The 18,341-nt window shown below is 42.3% G+C and overlaps 1 protein-coding gene across 1 annotated transcript; it reads left to right on the forward strand.

Annotated features, from left to right (window-relative positions):
- The first annotated feature begins 1,006 nt into the window (after positions 1–1,006).
- LOC145398940 (gamma-aminobutyric acid receptor-associated protein-like) lies at positions 1,007–16,608 on the forward strand. Its single transcript, XM_080271677.1, has 2 exons — positions 1,007–1,131; positions 16,362–16,608. The coding sequence occupies exons 1-2, from the start codon at positions 1,007–1,009 to the stop codon at positions 16,606–16,608; spliced, it is 372 nt and encodes a 123-aa protein (XP_080127803.1).
- The last annotated feature ends 1,733 nt before the right edge of the window (positions 16,609–18,341 follow it).

Genomic DNA, 18,341 nt, shown 5'->3' on the forward strand with positions numbered 1-18,341 from the left:
CGCGGACTCCAAAATCACAACATGAACAACTACAACAGGCTAGCTTCAAACTGTGTTACAAAACGAAACCAATGGGGAGGTCCCGTGATGTCGATAATGCCGTATCTACGTAAGGAAAGCCATTAGTGATGTTTGTCTCGTGGTTTCGACATCGATAAGATAGCCACGTCTGCACTTTGGCGGGAAACTCACATGGGGTGGGTTTATAAATGGTCCTTAACCAGCTTTGGCAATAAACAGGTCTCCAGCTAACTATTTTTCACGGATGGTTTCATTTTCCGGATTTACGTCACTTTAATACTCACCCAGATTTGACTGTGAAATGAAGACATTACATACACAAGCAATCTTATACACTAATTCAGCTTAGGAGGATATATAAATATAGCCGTGGGACAGTCATATTCAGTCACACCTCATACACAGGCTACACACGACACACTACACACACTGTCAGTCAGGCGCGAGACACTGAGAACAGTGTTTGAAGGGGAAGGTGAGGGGAAATTCTGGACTAACAAACAAAAACAGCGTTGGAAAAGACGGGAGCGCCAAGAAGAGTGTATGAGATTGATGTGCGTTCAAAAGGACGAGGGGAAGCCAAAAGAAGTGTTTTAAGAAAAGTGAAAAGCAGTTCTGAATCAAAACAGGAGTTACAAAACACGAGGGGACGCCAAGAAAAGTACCCGAGACACTAAAAGAGGAATTCTGAAGCAAAGAGCACGCTGAAAAGAACAAGGTGCACGAGGGCGGGAGATATTTAAAAAAAAAAAAAAAAATAAATAAAGGCGTTTAAAAGACTGAAAAGCGGTATTCTAGATCAAAAAGGAAATTGAAAAAGACAAGGCTCTCAAGGACGAAGACGCCAAGAAATGTGACTGTCTACAATTTTGAAAAGTAACATTGAAAAGGACAAAGAAACTCAAGGTAAAGAGGATCAGCCGTCACAGGAAGAATGCAAACGATAGGAAAAGACGGGTACATAAGCAAACCGAGTCGAAGAAAAATGGAGGGCGGAAGGAACTGGAACTTCCTGAAGGAGTACACGGAGGCGGAGAGGACGGGGCTGGCACGGCGTATGCGTGGTGGTTTCCCGGGCAATGTTCCTGTTGTCTTCGCTCGCGCAAGAAGGTACAGTAAGACAACTTTCCTTAGAGATTAACAAAAACATAAGAGAGGGTAACTGCAGCAGGCCAAATGTCAGCTCCTACAAGCGTGTGGCTAAACTACTTAAGTAAGACACGGATAGCAAAGAAGAATGGCAGAATTATTTATATCTTCACTTTGATGACGTGGGTTTTACTCTGTTCTGCCTGAGCTATTACTCATTCTATCTTTATCTATCTATCTACCTACATACTGTATTATCTCCCTACATATTTATCTGTGTCTGTCAGTCTGCAAAACTCAGTAAGGAAGAGGTGCTATAAGGCCTTCTTCTGTGCTATCTTCATCTTATTTTTAATCTTCAATTGGACAGGATGTTTTTAGAAATGTATATTCCTCTGATTCGTTAGCCAAACGCAGGTGTCATTAACCCCTTCAGTCCCATGACGCATGCTTTATCATTCTCTCTCTCTCTCTCTCTCTCTCTCTCTCTTTGACGAAATTGACGGGGCCGTACGGAAATGCCCTGGCTAGCGATGGACCCCCAGTGACCCTACCTACCCCCTATGACCCGACCAGGTATGAGGACCCCAGTTAACCCATGACCTATAATCTCAGAGGTCACACGATCCCCAGCCATTGGTTATTTCAAACACTGTCCGTCCATCATCATCATCATCATCTATCCCTTCCTCCTCAGCCATATTTTCATTATTTTCCACTAAGCCTGAACGTGATAGTGGAGTGTGATGGATGAGTGCGCAATTATTTTGTTATTATTTGTGATTTTTGTGGCAAAGACGATCTAGTTACTTAAAAAAAAAAAAAAAAAAAACGTAACGGGGACACTGCTTCCAAGCAAATAGGATCCTAGGATTTATTTCGAGAAGCGTGAGCAACAGGTCATCAAAAGTAATACTGCAACTTTATCTAGCATTAGTAAGGCCACACTTAGACTAAGCAGTACAGTTCTGGTGTCCTTACTATAGAATGGATATTAACTCGTTAGAAAATGTACAGAGAAGAATGACAAAAATGATATACGATGTTCGGAACCTGTCATATGAAGACAGACTGAAAAGATTAAGTCTGCACTCGCTAGAAAGACGTAGAGTAAGGGGAGACTTAATTGAGGTGTTTAAGTGGATGAAGGGTATAAACAAGGGAGATATTAACAAGTACTTAAAGTGAGCATACAGGATAGACCTAGAAGTAATGGTTTCAAACTAGAAAAATTCCGTTTCACTAAGGAAATAGATAGAAATTGGTTTGGTAATAGAGTAGTAGACGAATGGAATAAGCTACCTAGTAAAGTAGTTGCTGCCTATTCCATTGAGAGTTTCAAGCATAGGTTAGATAAGCATATAACAAATAAGGGGTGGATATAGAAAAAAGAAAATCTTATAACCAATACTAATTCATTATTTTTCCTTTTCAGGTTGCATTATGATAGTCTCTATTCTCCTTTCACACTTTCCTGTAAAATGTCCACGCCAGTTTTTCTATACTGCGTGGTGTTCTTTCTGACTTTTTCCTGCCGGCTTCGGCTGGAGGGTTTGGAGGGCGGGGGAGAGCCTTCTTCTTTGCTGTCCTTCTCTCATTCTAGTAGTTCAGTTACTCTTCTAGGAGCTGCCTAGCATGGCCCAACCGGCCTACTGCAGGTATCCTCTCTTCTTATGTTCTTATGTTCAAATATTTACCTCCCGAAAGTGCTTTAGTGTAGGTCAGAAGGATGGTAGGAGCGACACAAGGAACAGATGGTACTGGTTTGGTTGTTGTTTGAGTTTTCTCCTAACCTTTCCCCTCTTATCACTTCACCCTTCCTGTATGTGTATGTATGTGTGTGTGTGTGTGTGTGTGTGTGTGTGTGTGTGTGTGTGTGTGTGTGTGTGTGTGTGTGTGTGGTGCTGAGAGATGAGATAAAACTGATAGCAACTTCCGTGTATGTTCAAGCTCCCGCGCTCACTCCCTCATTGAGTAATTAACCCACCACACACACACACACACACACACACACACACACACACACACACACACACACACACACACACACACACACAATTCGCTCGTCCACCTAAGCTATGAGTCACACAAATAACTATTTCACAAATTCATAATGCAGACTGACTCATTCTCTCCCTCTCACCACGAAATGCACTTATCATCCTTTACTCACTGTCACGTCACATAACACTCACGGATAAGCTAATCTTTCTGAAATACACCAATATGGGTTATCATTAAAGAAAAAAAAAAGTTACAATGCGTCACACTGTATCTGTATAGCATTTCACTCCAGCCTAAATAAATGTGTTTCTGTTGTTATTTGAGTGTTGTTTGAAGACTAGTGTTATGTATGGGTACTGTTGAACGCCTTCACTCTGAGAACGTGTGTGTGTGTGTGTGTGTGTGTGTGTGTGTGTGTGTGTGTGTGTGTGTGTGTGTGTGCGTACTCATTTTGTTATTTTTAAAGCTTAGACGGTTTCGTGTTAAAATTGAAAATCGTATAACAAAATCGTATTGAAAGTAAAAATATTCAGTTTATATTTATTGGCAAACGCCTCCATCCCGTGTAAATAACTACTGTAATTATAGGCTGTTGTTAAGAAAAAAATAGTACTGTCTCGTCAGCAGCTATTATGCTACTTATTATTAACGACACGAATTCTTACACGGTCGAAAGCACACTAGGCCCAGTTCTATGAGGTCCTGAGTTCGATTTTTGGCAGAGGTCTATGGGGAGGGTTTCATTTTCCCCGAGGCTATTTGACTGAGAATGATAAGAGGGACCTGCATATAACAGTGATGGTTGCTTAATTTAGGGTCATGCTTGTAAACCCCAAATCTCCGTCAGTGTCACATGTAAATTTCAGAAGGTTGTGGTGCGTCTCTGAAGGTGGTGTGGCGTGGGGTGGTGGTCAGTACAAGATGGTCACACCTGCCAGTAGGAAAAGGAGTCTCCAAATATTGCCCAATTCAATGGGCCACGTTTCCATTCACTCATCATTCAAGCCCACGGAATCCTGGCTCCATCTGACCACTCCATACTCTCACACCTGTATGTTTAAGTTGGCACTAACTCTCGTTCATGTAAGCCTCGTGCAGCTGCAACATTCAAACCTCTATTTCTTATCAAGGCCTTTATAGCAGCAGATACTTTTCTTCGCTGTGTCACTCTACTTTCCTCTTCTTTTGCACATTTTCGTCTCTTTTCAATCACTGTACCCAGGTATTTGAACTCTTACCAATTCCAGTCTCTCTCCATTCAGTGCAACATCACACTGGGAGTCACCTTCTCTGTCAATAACCATCACTTTACTTTTTTCTACATTTACTCTTAAGTCACGACGCTCACAGACATCTACAAAACTCTGTACTATTCTTCCAAGCTCTTGTCCAGTATTTGCAAGTAGCACTGCATCATCAGCATACATCAAATTTGAGTTATTCCATCCATCACCATTCATTACCAACGCCATCCCTCTCTCCATTACTCGTGTTTTTACTTCCCTCATCACCCCATCCATATATATACATTGAACAACCATGGAGACAACAAAGAACCTTGTCGCACGCCCACACTGATCGTGAACCATTCACTTACATGCCCATTTACCCTGACATATGCCTCACTACCATTATAAAAACTCCTGACGGCACCTAGCAGCTTTCCATCTACACCATACATGAGCAAAACCTTCCACAATCCCTCTCTGTCTATTTTGTTTTATGCTTTTCCAGATCCATTAATCCCATAAACACTTTATAGTCCTTCTCACAAGCTTTCTCCACTATCTGTCTCACTGCAAATATTTGATCACACATCCACTGCCACTCCTAAAGCCACCCTGTTCGTCACTCACCAGGCCGTCTGATATCATTCTTACTTTCTCTATAATAATTCTTCCATATATCTTCCCTACAACACACAATAGAATTTTTCCACGAAAATTCTTGCACTCATTTCGATCACCTTTATTTTTGTACAGGGGCACAATCACACCCTTTTTTCCACTCTACTGGCACAGTTTCACTCATCCATGCCTTCTTACATATCTACAAGAAGCACATCATTCTGCTCTCTCCACTACACTTAATCATCTCTGCATACGCCTTATCAGCACCAGCTGCTTTCCCATGTTTCAGCGCTTTCACAGCGTTCTTCACTTCAGCGAATTTCTCGTTTCCTGGCACTACATTCCTTCTCTGAACAGGCCCCCAAACCAATCATGTTTACAGCAGCTCTGATCCTTCCACCCCCATTCATCAGACTTTCAAAATATTCATTCCATATGGTCCTTACTTCATCCCCGTGGGTTAATACTCTACCACTTACATCCTTTACAATTTCACATTTCTTTCCACTGTCATTTCTACATTTCCGCACCCCTTTCCAGCTTAACTTCCTATTTTCAGAGTAATTTCCATTCACTTTTCTTCCTAGATCATTATTTACTTCCTTCTTTTTCCTCTTCACGAGTCTACATGCTTCTTGCTCTCAATGTATTCAGTAGTTATTTCAGCTGAACCCCTGTCCTGTATCTACTCTAGCCACTTCCTCTTTTTACCCACTGCTATCTTAACCTCTTTATCCCACCATGCCGTATTTTCACCTTGTTGTTACTCTTGCCACACCATACACCGCTTTAGCATTCCTAACTAAGCAATCCCTATATGCATTCCACAAGCTGTCTAGATCCATTTAATTCCAGTTCACTGAGTCCAGTTCCTCCCTTACTTTAGCCCTGTTTCATTTGCCATTTCCTTAATCCTCAGCGTCTCAAACTTCAATCTCTCTCCCTGATTGCTCCTCTCTCTCTTGGTCCACCTCGCTCCTCTCAGCATGATCTTGCATACCACAATCATATGATCTGACAAGCCCACATTGTCCTGTCACTGCCCTCCTCTCAGGATCACTTCCCAGCACCGATTTCTCTACGAGCAGGTAATCAATCAGGCTCCATTCAGCACGATCTCCATTCCCTCTGTACTGTATATTCATGTGCATCTTTATGTTTGAAGTACGAATTACAAATGCACAACCTCCCTTCCTGACACATGTCCTTCAATCGCTTTCCATTTTCATCCTCTCCTGGTATTCCATTACTACCCTTTATATCATTCACAGGACCAGTGTCTACCCTTCCATTCATATCGCCCATTACAAACACTTTATAACTCCTGGGCCTTTCTCCAACTACTTCATCCAGCTCATCCTCAAACCTGTCTTTCTGTCTCACTCCTGTCGTCACACGGTGCATACGGTACAATCACTGCCACTTATACATTCTAAAACTTGAACTTGACCGCGACCCAGTCAAACTGGTTCGTGAAATTGACATACACATATTTCGAGCTGACACATTCGTAATCTCTCATTCCACTCTGCCACACTTCATTCATCAACAAAGCAACTCCTTCCTTGTATCTTCCTCGCCCATTCATGCCCGACATTACACATTTCACATCCTCCCACTTCTCTACTTCACATCCTTTCATCTTGGCTTCACACAATGCCATCAGCATATCTCACACTCTTGAACACTGTCATGGCCAAGTTACGGAAACAGTCTCATATGTGAAAGACGACTACCATGATTCCAGAGTTGCACTATTACTACTACTCACATAGTTGGAAATGACCCATCATTCATTTGTACACTGGGGCTAGGAAAATGTAAACTGGAGAATATAATTTATTCACAAAATTATAACTTAATCCTAACTTAATCCTAAGCATAAGAAAGTAAACTACAAGTGAAATAACCTTAGGAACACTGCTTCACATTACTGGTGACATAATAACCTTACTGAGAACAGACCATCAAGAGGGTGGTGACTGAGAGTCAGGTAGCATGTCCGCAGGTGTTTCTATGCTAACACTTGCTGTAGACCAAGGGGCAGTGTGAGCAGAGTTTAGAGCTTCCTCAGTATGCAGGAGTTTCTATCCTCACCCTTCATAGGCTCACAAGTGTCACAGCGGGGAGGAAAAGTCGCGAGTCGAGGGCACACTTCACGTGAAGAGCTGCTATATCCTTTCCATACCAGTGCTGCTGATCAACTGCCCACACCCCAGCTCACAGTCACCACCTCACTTCCCTTGATTCGTACAATGGAGAAATTGAAGCAGTATCATACAATTCATACCAAGTAATCACACTCCGAAAATTATAAAATACAAAATAAGTATACATAAACATACTACATTTGAAAGATCCACAATAACGTATAATTTACTTCCGTGCTCCGAACAGCCTCATTACCAGTGAACTACAACTAACCTAAGTTTTAATGAAACAAACCAGAGAAACTAAATTATACCCTTTCAGAACAAAGATCCAATAATGAACCCTTATAGTCATGAATCATTCTGACATTACCCCCTGAACAAAAGAACTTGTACCCAAGTTCTAACAACTTAATAATTACGTTCTAGAAAATTATATCACACATCATGGCCAGCTAAATTCCAGTTAATTTTAACATTATACTTCTCCAGAATTACATCTTCATCAATACCAAGTACATGCAAGCCCAAACAACCTGAGCCAACATCTGTCACAGAATCTGAACGTATTCCCAAACTTGAACAGCATGTGTTATATCCTTCATCCAAACGACTAAGATAATCTGCCCCTACATTCTCAGCTCCTTTAATGTACTCTGCACTGTACTCAAATTGCTGCATGTATAATGCCCACCGCATAATCCTTGCATTGGAATTCTTAGCAGTCTTGAGGTAATGCAGAGGCAGATGATCTGTCTGAACAACAAACCTTCGTCCATACAAAAACTGGCGAAACTTTCTTACACCCTCAATGATTGCTAATAACTCTCTTTCAACAACACTGTAGTTCCTCTCCGCTTGTCCCAGCTTCCTGCTATGGTATGATATAGGCCACAGTTCATTTCCATGGGACTGCATCAGCACAGCACCAATACCCACACCTGACGCGTCTGTTCTTAAAACAAAGTCTTTGGATAAATCTGGCAAATGGAGAATAGGCTTATTAGTCATTTTGTTCTTTAGAGTATCAAATGCTCTTTGCTCTAAATCTGTCCACACTACCTTATTTGGACTGCTCTTCTTTGTTAGATTGGTTAATGGTTCTGCAATTGTAGAGTAGTTTGGTATGAATGCTCTGTAATAGCCTGTTAGTCCCAAGAACGAACGAACTTGTTTTTTAGTTCTGGGGGCAGAAGCTTCAACTATTTTCCCAACCTTATCTTTCTGGGGCTGGCATATCCCATTTCCTATTCTATGACCAAGGAAATCCACTTCAGCTTGACCCACTACACATTTGGATGGATTTACTACTAAGCCTGCTTCCTTAAGTCTGAAAAATACCCGATCCAACAATTTCAAATGCTCATGAAAAGTCGAGGAATGTACCAAAATGTCATCAACAAATATTTCTATGCCAGACATACCTCCCAACACACTCCTCATTGTCCTGTTAAACACTGCAGGTGAATTGCACAAGCCAAAAGGAAGGACTTTGAACTGATATAAACCCTTGGGAGTACTAAATGCAGTGTACTTCCTACTATCCACATGTAATGGAATCTGCCAGAATCCTTTAGAAAGATCTAGTTTTGAAAAATATCGGGACCCTGATAATTTTGAAAAGATATTCCCCTGGTCAAACATAGGCTCTGCATCAAACCGAGTTACACCATTTAATTTCCTAAAGTCTCCACAGAGTCTCACTCCTTTATCCTTTTTACGTACAACCACTACAGGACTATTATAGGGAGCATTAGATTTTTCAATTATCCCTGCTTCTTCCATTGCATTAAGTTCTTTCTCTACCTCAGCTTGCAAACTATATGGTATAGCATAAGGCTTACTTCGAACAGGGGTTTTGTCAGTCAAAACAATTTCATGGGGAGGAACATTTGCTAGCTTTGGTGTACTAGAGAACACTTCTGAGTACATACTCAACAAATCACATATCTTACCTCTCTCTAATGGAGACAAAGTTACTGACAACTCTACATCTTTCCAAGACTTCTCAGTGGTTGGTATAGGTAGCAAAAGATTTTCAACCTCGTCAGAGTACTCAATAACTGTAGCAGCACTTACATCTGATTCGGCTACATCACAATCATCTGGATCGTAGTCTACTTCATATTTCTTCAGCATATTCACATGAAATCTTTTCTTCTTCCCCCTTATATCTATTACATAATTCAAAGCAGAAGGACACTCTACAATCTTATATGGACCTCTCCAGTTCATGAGTAATTTATTATGGTCAGTTGGTAAAAGCAGCAAAACTTGATCACCCACCTTGAAAGTTCTGTCACTAGCCCTACGATTATAGTAGCTCTTATCCAACTCCTGTGCCTTATCTAATTCTTCCCTTGCTAGCTTACATGTGTTTTCCAATCTCTCACCGAGATCTAGAACATAGCTGTAAGTACTAACAGTCTCTGGTGTGCTGACCGATCCATCCCAAATCTCTCTTAGTACATCCAAAGGACCCCTCACTGTTCTTCCATAAACTAACTCAAAAGGGGAGAATCTAGTACTCGACTGGGGTGCTTCTCTATATGCAAAGAGCAATGGTGCTATGTATCTTGGCCAATCCTTAGGTGCCTCATCACACATTCGTTTCAGCATTTTCTTAAGTGTACCGTTAAATCTTTCTACTAAGCCATTACACATGGGATGAAATGGAGTGGTTTTAAGAGATTTTATTGACAATAACCGTTCAACTTCCCTCATCATTGCTGAAGTAAATTGGCTCCCTCTGTCAGTCAAAACCTCCTTTGGAATACCAATTCTAGAATAGATCTCCATCAAAGCATCCGCCACTGTAGTAGTCTCTATATTAGGCAAGGCAACTGCTTCTGGATACCGAGTAGCAAAGTCTACGAGAGTGAGTATATACCTGTCTCCACTATCTGCCCTAGGTGTAATAGGCCCAACTATGTCTATACCCACCCTAGCAAATGGCTCGTCTATTACTGGCATAGACCTAAGCTTTCCTGGTTTTATGCTACCTTTATCCACGGTTCTCTGACACACATCACATGACCTACACCAACGGCTGACATCAGCCACCATACCTGGCCAAAAGAAAGTTCCTTGAATCCTGTCCAGAGTCTTTTTGTACCCCATATGGCCACTCATGATTCCCTCATGACCTAATTTGAACACTTCCTTACGATAGTTCTTTGGCACAATCAACTGTTGTTTTGTCACTCCTCTAACTGTCATCTCTCTGTATAATCTACCCCCTTTAAGAATAAAGGTTGACACTCTTCCTCTTGCCTGAAACACTTTCTTACTTTGAACATGACTTCTTATAGAGTTCAAAGTTCTATCATCCTTTTGATTTTTCACAAATTCTGATGTAGACACGAAAGTATCAACACTGCTCACCTTCAGGGGTTGTTTAACTTTACCGTCCTTGTGACTTTGTGCTCTAGTAACTGCAGCAACGAGTCCAGCGTCTGATGATCCACCAGCAGTACTCCTCGAAGTTCGTTCCAACTCTGTGGTTACTTCGTCCGTTGCTTCAGTGTCAGATCTTCCACTCGGGCCTCTGTTCCTGGTTAAGTTCACGTCCTCTGCGTTGTCTTGTTCAGCCAAGCTTTGATCACTGGTAGACTGTAGACTTGTGAGGGAATATGGATTGTCAGTTACACCACCAACAACTAAATCGTAAACTGGGGTCTTACACACAGCAGCATAGACTTTCCCTATTAACCAAGGTGTAGAAATTTCAACTTCTACCTCTGGCAACACTATCACTGCCCCATTCACCAATTTCAGTGAAACTGTTCTCCCAGTATAGTGTCTCAATGAAACTAGCTTCTCTGCTACAACACAAGTAGTTGACCCACTATCTAGCATTGCTGTAACAGCTTGCCCTTCTACCAAGCCATTGTTCAATATTAAGTTCTTATAACTTTGCCCATTCCCATTAAATTTGGTAGCTGAACCACTAACTCTCCTACTTTTAGCTTTCACAGATGCTTTTCCTGATGCAGCGGCACTGGTCTGTTTTGATTTATTAAAAGTACACTGAGCTTTTCTATGGTCTAGTTTACCACACTCCCAACATCCTTTACTACCAAACTTACTGTCACTCCCTGAGGTCTTTGTCTTGATCTGTGTTGTAGAGCGTTCTGAAGGTTTCTCTTGCCCTTCAGCCACGGGTTTGTTGACCTTCTTGTTAATCTGGGAAGGGTGACCATGGGCATCAATCCAACGATCTGCCTCCTCCCCACAAACCTGCAAACTCTTAACTTCTTTCTCCTTTAAAAACATCATTAGAGCTGGAGGACACTGCCTTAAAAATTGCTCCCTTGCAAAGAGATCTGCTAAATTCTCAAAGGTCTGACTGGATCCATCCGCTTCCAACCACTTAACAAGATTCCTTTTGATTCGACAAGCTAGTTGCATTGCAGACTCGCCATCACGAAACTTTGTGTCGCGAAACCGTTTCCTACAACCCTCTGCTGTCACATCGTAACCTCTCAAAAGTGCGGACTTCAGCTCATCAAAATCTGCAATGATGTCGTCAGTGAACTGGTGATACATCTCGAGAGCTCGACCCGTTAGTAGAGATGCTAAGGCAGCTGGCCACACCGACCTCTCCCATCTTGCAGCTTGAGCTACCCTCTCAAAGCGAGCCACATAAGAATCTATATCATCTTTGGCCTCATCGAAAATTGGCAGCTTAGGGGGATTAATTACGGTTGCAACTGGTCGAACGTTCTGACCAGCAGCAGCAGCACTAGCAGCAGCAGCAGCCCTCGAAGCTTCAATCTGTGCCTCTAATTCTAAAATCTTTAGCTTCCTCTCTACTGCACGACTCTCCCTCTCTTGAGCCCGCTCCTCTCTCTGCCGATTTTGCTCTATCACTCTCTCTTCTCTTACCCAGGTCATAAGCTTGTCACCCTCTAAGCCCATTTGTTTTCCCTCTTCAATTAACCTCTTTATAGTGTCTGAACTCATGGTGAAAATCTAGATTATAAACTTCCCTGTATACTGCCAACCCGCGTGCACAACGAATTAATGGGTCCCTGTTCGGGCGCCAAATGTCATGGCCAAGTTACGGAAACAGTCTCATATGTGAAAGACGACTACCATGATTCCAGAGTTGCACTATTACTACTACTCGCATAGTTGGAAATGACCCATCATTCATTTGTACACTGGGGCTAGGAAAATGTAAACTGGAGAATATAATTTATTCACAAAATTATAACTTAATCCTAACTTAATCCTAAGCATAAGAAAGTAAACTACAAGTGAAATAACCTTAGGAACACTGCTTCACATTACTGGTGACATAATAACCTTACTGAGAACAGACCATCAAGAGGGTGGTGACTGAGAGTCAGGTAGCATGTCCGCAGGTGTTTCTATGCTAACACTTGCTGTAGACCAAGGGGCAGTGTGAGCAGAGTTTAGAGCTTCCTCAGTATGCAGGAGTTTCTATCCTCACCCTTCATAGGCTCACAAGTGTCACAGCGGGGAGGAAAAGTCGCGAGTCGAGGGCACACTTCACGTGAAGAGCTGCTATATCCTTTCCATACCAGTGCTGCTGATCAACTGCCCACACCCCAGCTCACAGTCACCACCTCACTTCCCTTGATTCGTACAATGGAGAAATTGAAGCAGTATCATACAATTCATACCAAGTAATCACACTCCGAAAATTATAAAATACAAAATAAGTATACATAAACATACTACATTTGAAAGATCCACAATAACGTATAATTTACTTCCGTGCTCCGAACAGCCTCATTACCAGTGAACTACAACTAACCTAAGTTTTAATGAAACAAACCAGAGAAACTAAATTATACCCTTTCAGAACAAAGATCCAATAATGAACCCTTATAGTCATGAATCATTCTGACAAACACATTTACCACTTCCACCCTCTTGTTGTCTTCATTCACACCTCTCACATTCCACATGGCCATGCGAATCTGGCCATTTGGTTGGGCCCTGGGTAGGTATTGGGCCCTCCGAGGCTCTCCAAAACGTCCGCCATGATTTACCGTAGTGGTTTTAGATAGTGGGAATCTGAGAGACACATTTTTTAAATTTCAATAATTGGATATGGTGGCCAAAAGTCAACGCAAATAGTAATCACATTAACATTTTGAGTTATAAGGCAGTCCGGTCATATGAGCATAATTTCAAGGTTGTGCATTCAGACCCCCAAGGAGAATAAGTTTTTCATGATTTATAGAAGTTCACTATGGCGATCAAATTATAGCCGCCATTTAAAACAGTTTTGTTGTCAGAGGATGATAGCCATAGAGATACAAAATTTCTCCAAATCTGGCTTTGATCAAATAAGCTATGAAGGATTTTTTTTTTTTCTGGTAAAAAGCTTAAAGAACAAGGAGAAAAAAAAAGGATCTTTATGCTCGATGAAAAACCCGTGAAAGTGAGTGATATAGGCTTTTCATGAGTAAGATCCTTCATTTCGTCCCTCTCCCCCTCTCTCCCTCCCTCCATCATTCGTTACTTTAATGTGGCTGCTCTCGTTGCGTTCATATATAGCTGAGTATGATAAGCAAGCCAGTCATATTGACCAATGACGCAAGTAGGTGTAAGAATTCCAGTATTATCAGCAATTGACTGGCCCATCGACTTTCTGCTGGGCAATTTTCTATTTCTATATTTGAGCAACCATTTATGTCCTCCTCCTGTCCAATACACGGTTCCTTACACTTTTCCTTGTTGTACGAGATAAATTTCTTATTCCTATCCTCAAGTAGTTTCATAACGAGTGTTCCGAGAAAAGTTGCACTCCATTCGCCAAATCTAGGAAGATATTTTTTGCCCAGTTAAAACTGCCTTCCAAACCAACCCATTTTCAAGTCCAATTTTTCTCCGTAATGAAGACCTAAAACTGATCCAATATAACTACCAAGGTTATGGACCAGCTCCAGACCCAGCTCCGGGCGCTCGTTTCCGACAGCCTCTCGTCGCCTTCGGCAGCAGATCAAGCTGATGCAGGTGCTGACCAAGGTCAAGAATGATCTCGAGGCGGTCCTGATCAAGCGCCCCAGTGCGTGCATGGCCTGGCCCACCCGCTGGACTAATCCTTGAAAAAAGTTTTTAATTTTATTTAAAAAAAAACATAATTGGATTAACTAAAAAAAAAGTACAGCGAAAAGATGACCATTCGAACATTTTGCAAGAATGGGATACATACACACACATACACATTATCTTGATTATCAAAGCCTCTCTACTATCAAACCTTACTATCAGCACCGTAAACTATCCTCAAACATCATTACTGGTAGTAATCTTACACTTAACTGAAATCACCTTGCTTCAGAAACCAATTTTCTCTGTGTAAATGTAAGGATATAATAACCCCAACTACTGTACTAACTAGTGATGCAAGCGTAGGGGAAGGGGGAAGACGTGCTTTGGATTATTTGAAAAAATTTCAGAATCAAAACATTTTGAAAGTGTAAACGTGGCTTGAGGTGGAGGTGGGACTCTGTGGCTAGGGCAAGGAGTGGTTGCAAGAAGTTAAAGGAGCTATTGATCATCCTGACAATGAGAGGGCTCTCTCCGTGCTGAAGGATCCCTGTACGCAGCACGTGGCTAAGCAGCCCTTAACTGACTAAGGCAGAAATATTTTAATGGTGCGAATATAAATTTAAAATGGTTGTGATGCGTCTCTGAAGGTGGCGTGGCGTGGGGGGGTGGTCAACACGGGGGGGTCACATCTGCCAGTGGGAAAGGAGGCGCTAGTACTTCCATCTCATTTTTCCTTTTGTAACAAACAGGGACAAATCCCCAAATAATACTAAGAGTAAATGAAGTGAGCATTTTTTTCTGTTTTATTTTTATTTTTTTAATGGCATCTTATTTAAAGAATATAGCACGAATTTTGTACGCTGTCCCGATCGTGCGCAGGTGGGGATGGAGAGGGTTCCTGAGGTTGATAGAGAAGCTGCACAAGTCCGACAACCCCGTAGTACAGTTTCCGTCCAACGTCCACCTGATGGCCACGAGAGAGGGTGTCCCGGTAGCCTTCTTCGAGTATGAAGGCGGTACTGGGGTTCTTTACCGTCCCAACGCCACACGGGTCAAGCCCCCGAACACGATGCGGGTTAAGATGCATCCTCCGGGTCGCCGTGTCGCCAAGCTCGAGCTGGGCGAGTTCACAGGCGTCCTCTACTCCTCAGTGCGCCCCACCATAACTGTCTGCGATCGTCAGCCCTGTCACGAGGGCGTCGGCTATAGACAAAACGGTCTCCTTCAAGCTGTTAACGAGAATGGGGAACACCTCAATGAGAATGACCTCGGCGAAGAAGACATGCGGATCATTCGTCAAGCCGGTGAACTCTTCGTGATTGGACTTTGCTTTTCAGAATACGATCATCGATGCTATTCTGGAGAAGACACAGCCCAGTTTACCTTTAAGGCCAATGCACGCACGTCTCTCACCGTCTGGCAACCTTATCCACATCGTTACAGTATTGTCTTCAAGGGCGACATATTTTAGAGGGTTTCGTGTTGTCAGTGTAGTGACCTTCGCTGAGGGCTTGTTACCCTTCACTAAGGCGGTGTGGACGTGCACGAACTGTATTGTTCCCAGAAAAGACGAGTCGACAATTCTTTGGATCGTATTCTCGTCGGTTAAGGAAGCTCCCATACACCTCTTCCCCAGCGATTTATTTTTACAGTATATGGCTGGGTAATATCCTTCTGTACATTAGTTATGCAATGTATGGGGACAACAGACGGATTTATATTACACGGGATAGAAGAACATGGAGTCATAAATTAAGAAAATAATAAAATAAATCGCTTAAGAACAGGCGCTGGGGAGCTTCCTTAACTTACGAGAATACCGGTGTAAGTCTTGGTAACAGAGAGAACACAACGAATGCTGCTTAAATGCCAAAACAACTTGTGTGCTAAACCAGTGTGACTCTAACTTGGCCTCAAATTGCCCTCTCTCCATCTTGAATGCCGAGTTGCAACAAGAAATTAACGCTAGAATACGATGCAAGTCATGAAGAAGTGCTGTGAAACAAGATTTTGGTAATACTGATTAAAGCATGTTATTCGTATTTATAAATGGAAAAGACAGTTGATTTCTCACTTTTATGTTTTTATTCAGACTACGGTATTTCCAATCGAGATAGAGTGGTTTCCCTCATCTATGTATTTTCTTGTGCACTGACGTTCCCTCTCTCTCTCTCTCTCTCTACCATGATCTTTTACACTCCTTTAATCGCCACAGGTCCAAGGTCGGCTCGTCTGAGGAGCTTCGAGTGGGCGTACCTGGCAATCTCACCTTGCTTCAGCTGCACGTCCTCCTGCGACCTCGTTTGGGCCTCACCGCTCAAGATTCAGTGGTGTTCTTCGTGGGCGGGAACAACAACACACTGGTCCCGCCCACAGCCTCCATAGCCGCCCTCTACCTAGACTACGCTCACACCGACAACTTCCTCTACGTCACCTTCCGCAACGAGGTGGCTTACGGCTGAATTCTACGTCGTTATCTGTTCTTTCTCTAAATCATCTTCACCTACCTTCATCAACATCATCTTCACTTACATCACCTTCATTGCATCATCAACCCTACAGCGCCTTTCACTACATCACCAACTCTACATCACCTTTTGCAATGAAGTGTCTTAGGATCGAGGCGAAAAGGATCTGATCTTAAGTATTCACCGTCATCCAAAAGTTGTATTATAAGCCTTGCCCCCATTGGCCTGTCTGCTGGTTCTTTGGAGCATATAAAGAACGATGACGTGAATAATTTATGATGCTTAGAATATACAGTATGCTGGTTTGAATTTTGACTCTTCACTTCGACTATCTCCTATTGTAATCTAATAGTTTTTCTCTGTCCTTTTTCGGGAGAGGTGGCCTAAGACTGAACTCGCGAGCAATTTCATGTGTGTTAGCGATTTAAAATTATGCGAAAAAATGCCTTACAAACATCAGTAAGTACATTTTTATGGATGAGATAGTCCCTAAAATTTTCTTTACAAATTAGTCTCCCAAATATTTCCATTCTCTGCTTGTTCCTTATGTATTTATGGGCACACCAGCTTCCTCTTCATTCAGCTCTGTCGCTTCTCTTGTACTGACCTTGCAATTCACCCTCTCTCTCTCTCTCTCTCTCTCTCTCAACCATTACCTAAGCAAGTGTCCGGCCTTTATTTTCTTCATAGGGACAAATAGGAATAAAAAGATGGCTGCCCAGAGACGAAGTGTGATTAAAAACGTACAATATTTTGAAATGGGGGGAGGGACACCTGAATTTGCTCTGTATTAAAATTAATATGAAATGATAAAATATTAGGTCGTATACTCTCGATGGTTCAGAAGCTTGCGTAACACACCTTTTTCAGCGACTTACTTTGCATCTAACTGCCGACCACATCTTAAATATCCCCACATATGTAATTAACCAAACCATGTTCATATGCAAAAGATAAATACTGTATTTATAAAAAAAACGGAGAGTGTATTAAGGTGTAACAAGCAAAATAAATCGCTTAAGGACACATGTTACGCAAGTCTATGTACCTGCATTGCCCAAGATTAATAATAAGATAACATATGACTCGATGTTCAAATAGCTCCGTGTTACGCGTGGTAAATAAAGTTCGTGTTACTGACGTTCTTTCGTTTATCTGCCCACAAACTGATCTAATCTGTTATTTGTAATTTCACCACAGTTTATCACAGTGGACAAACATGTAGTCTATTGTTATTGGTACCAGGGAGGGTCAGTGAAGCTGGGGAGTGGAGAGGAGAGGGGCAGAGAGGGGAGATACGAAGGAAGGGGGTTGTATACATGGGTAGACAAGGGAGGGGAAGGGGGGTATATGGAGACAGAGGGGAGGAGAGGGATGGGGGAAGGGATAATGGGGAAATAATGGAGTGGGTACAAGGAAGGAAAGGAAGGCAGGAGGCTGACTAATGGGGAGGTTAAGAGACTTGTTGTGGCCCTCCCGTGCACCCAGTGGACTACAGGCTTAACTTGACCGTCTCCTGCAGTCCGTCATACTCCTTTTGGGGGATGGAGAAGTGGGTGAGGGACGTTTGTATAACTCGGAAGTTGAACCGCCCTAGTAAGTGGGCACATGAAGGCGTCCCTCTGGTGCAAAGGGATAAAAGAGAAGGAGTGGACAAGTGGAAATAAGGAAGGAGAACCCCCTGGTAGGAAAGAGGTCAAGAAATGCTGTATCTAATATCCTCAGTT

Source organism: Coenobita brevimanus, chromosome 47 (assembly GCF_032717465.1).
Source record: "Coenobita brevimanus isolate Jiangsu-jjx chromosome 47, ASM3271746v2, whole genome shotgun sequence".
Lineage (NCBI taxonomy): Eukaryota > Metazoa > Arthropoda > Malacostraca > Decapoda > Coenobitidae > Coenobita > Coenobita brevimanus.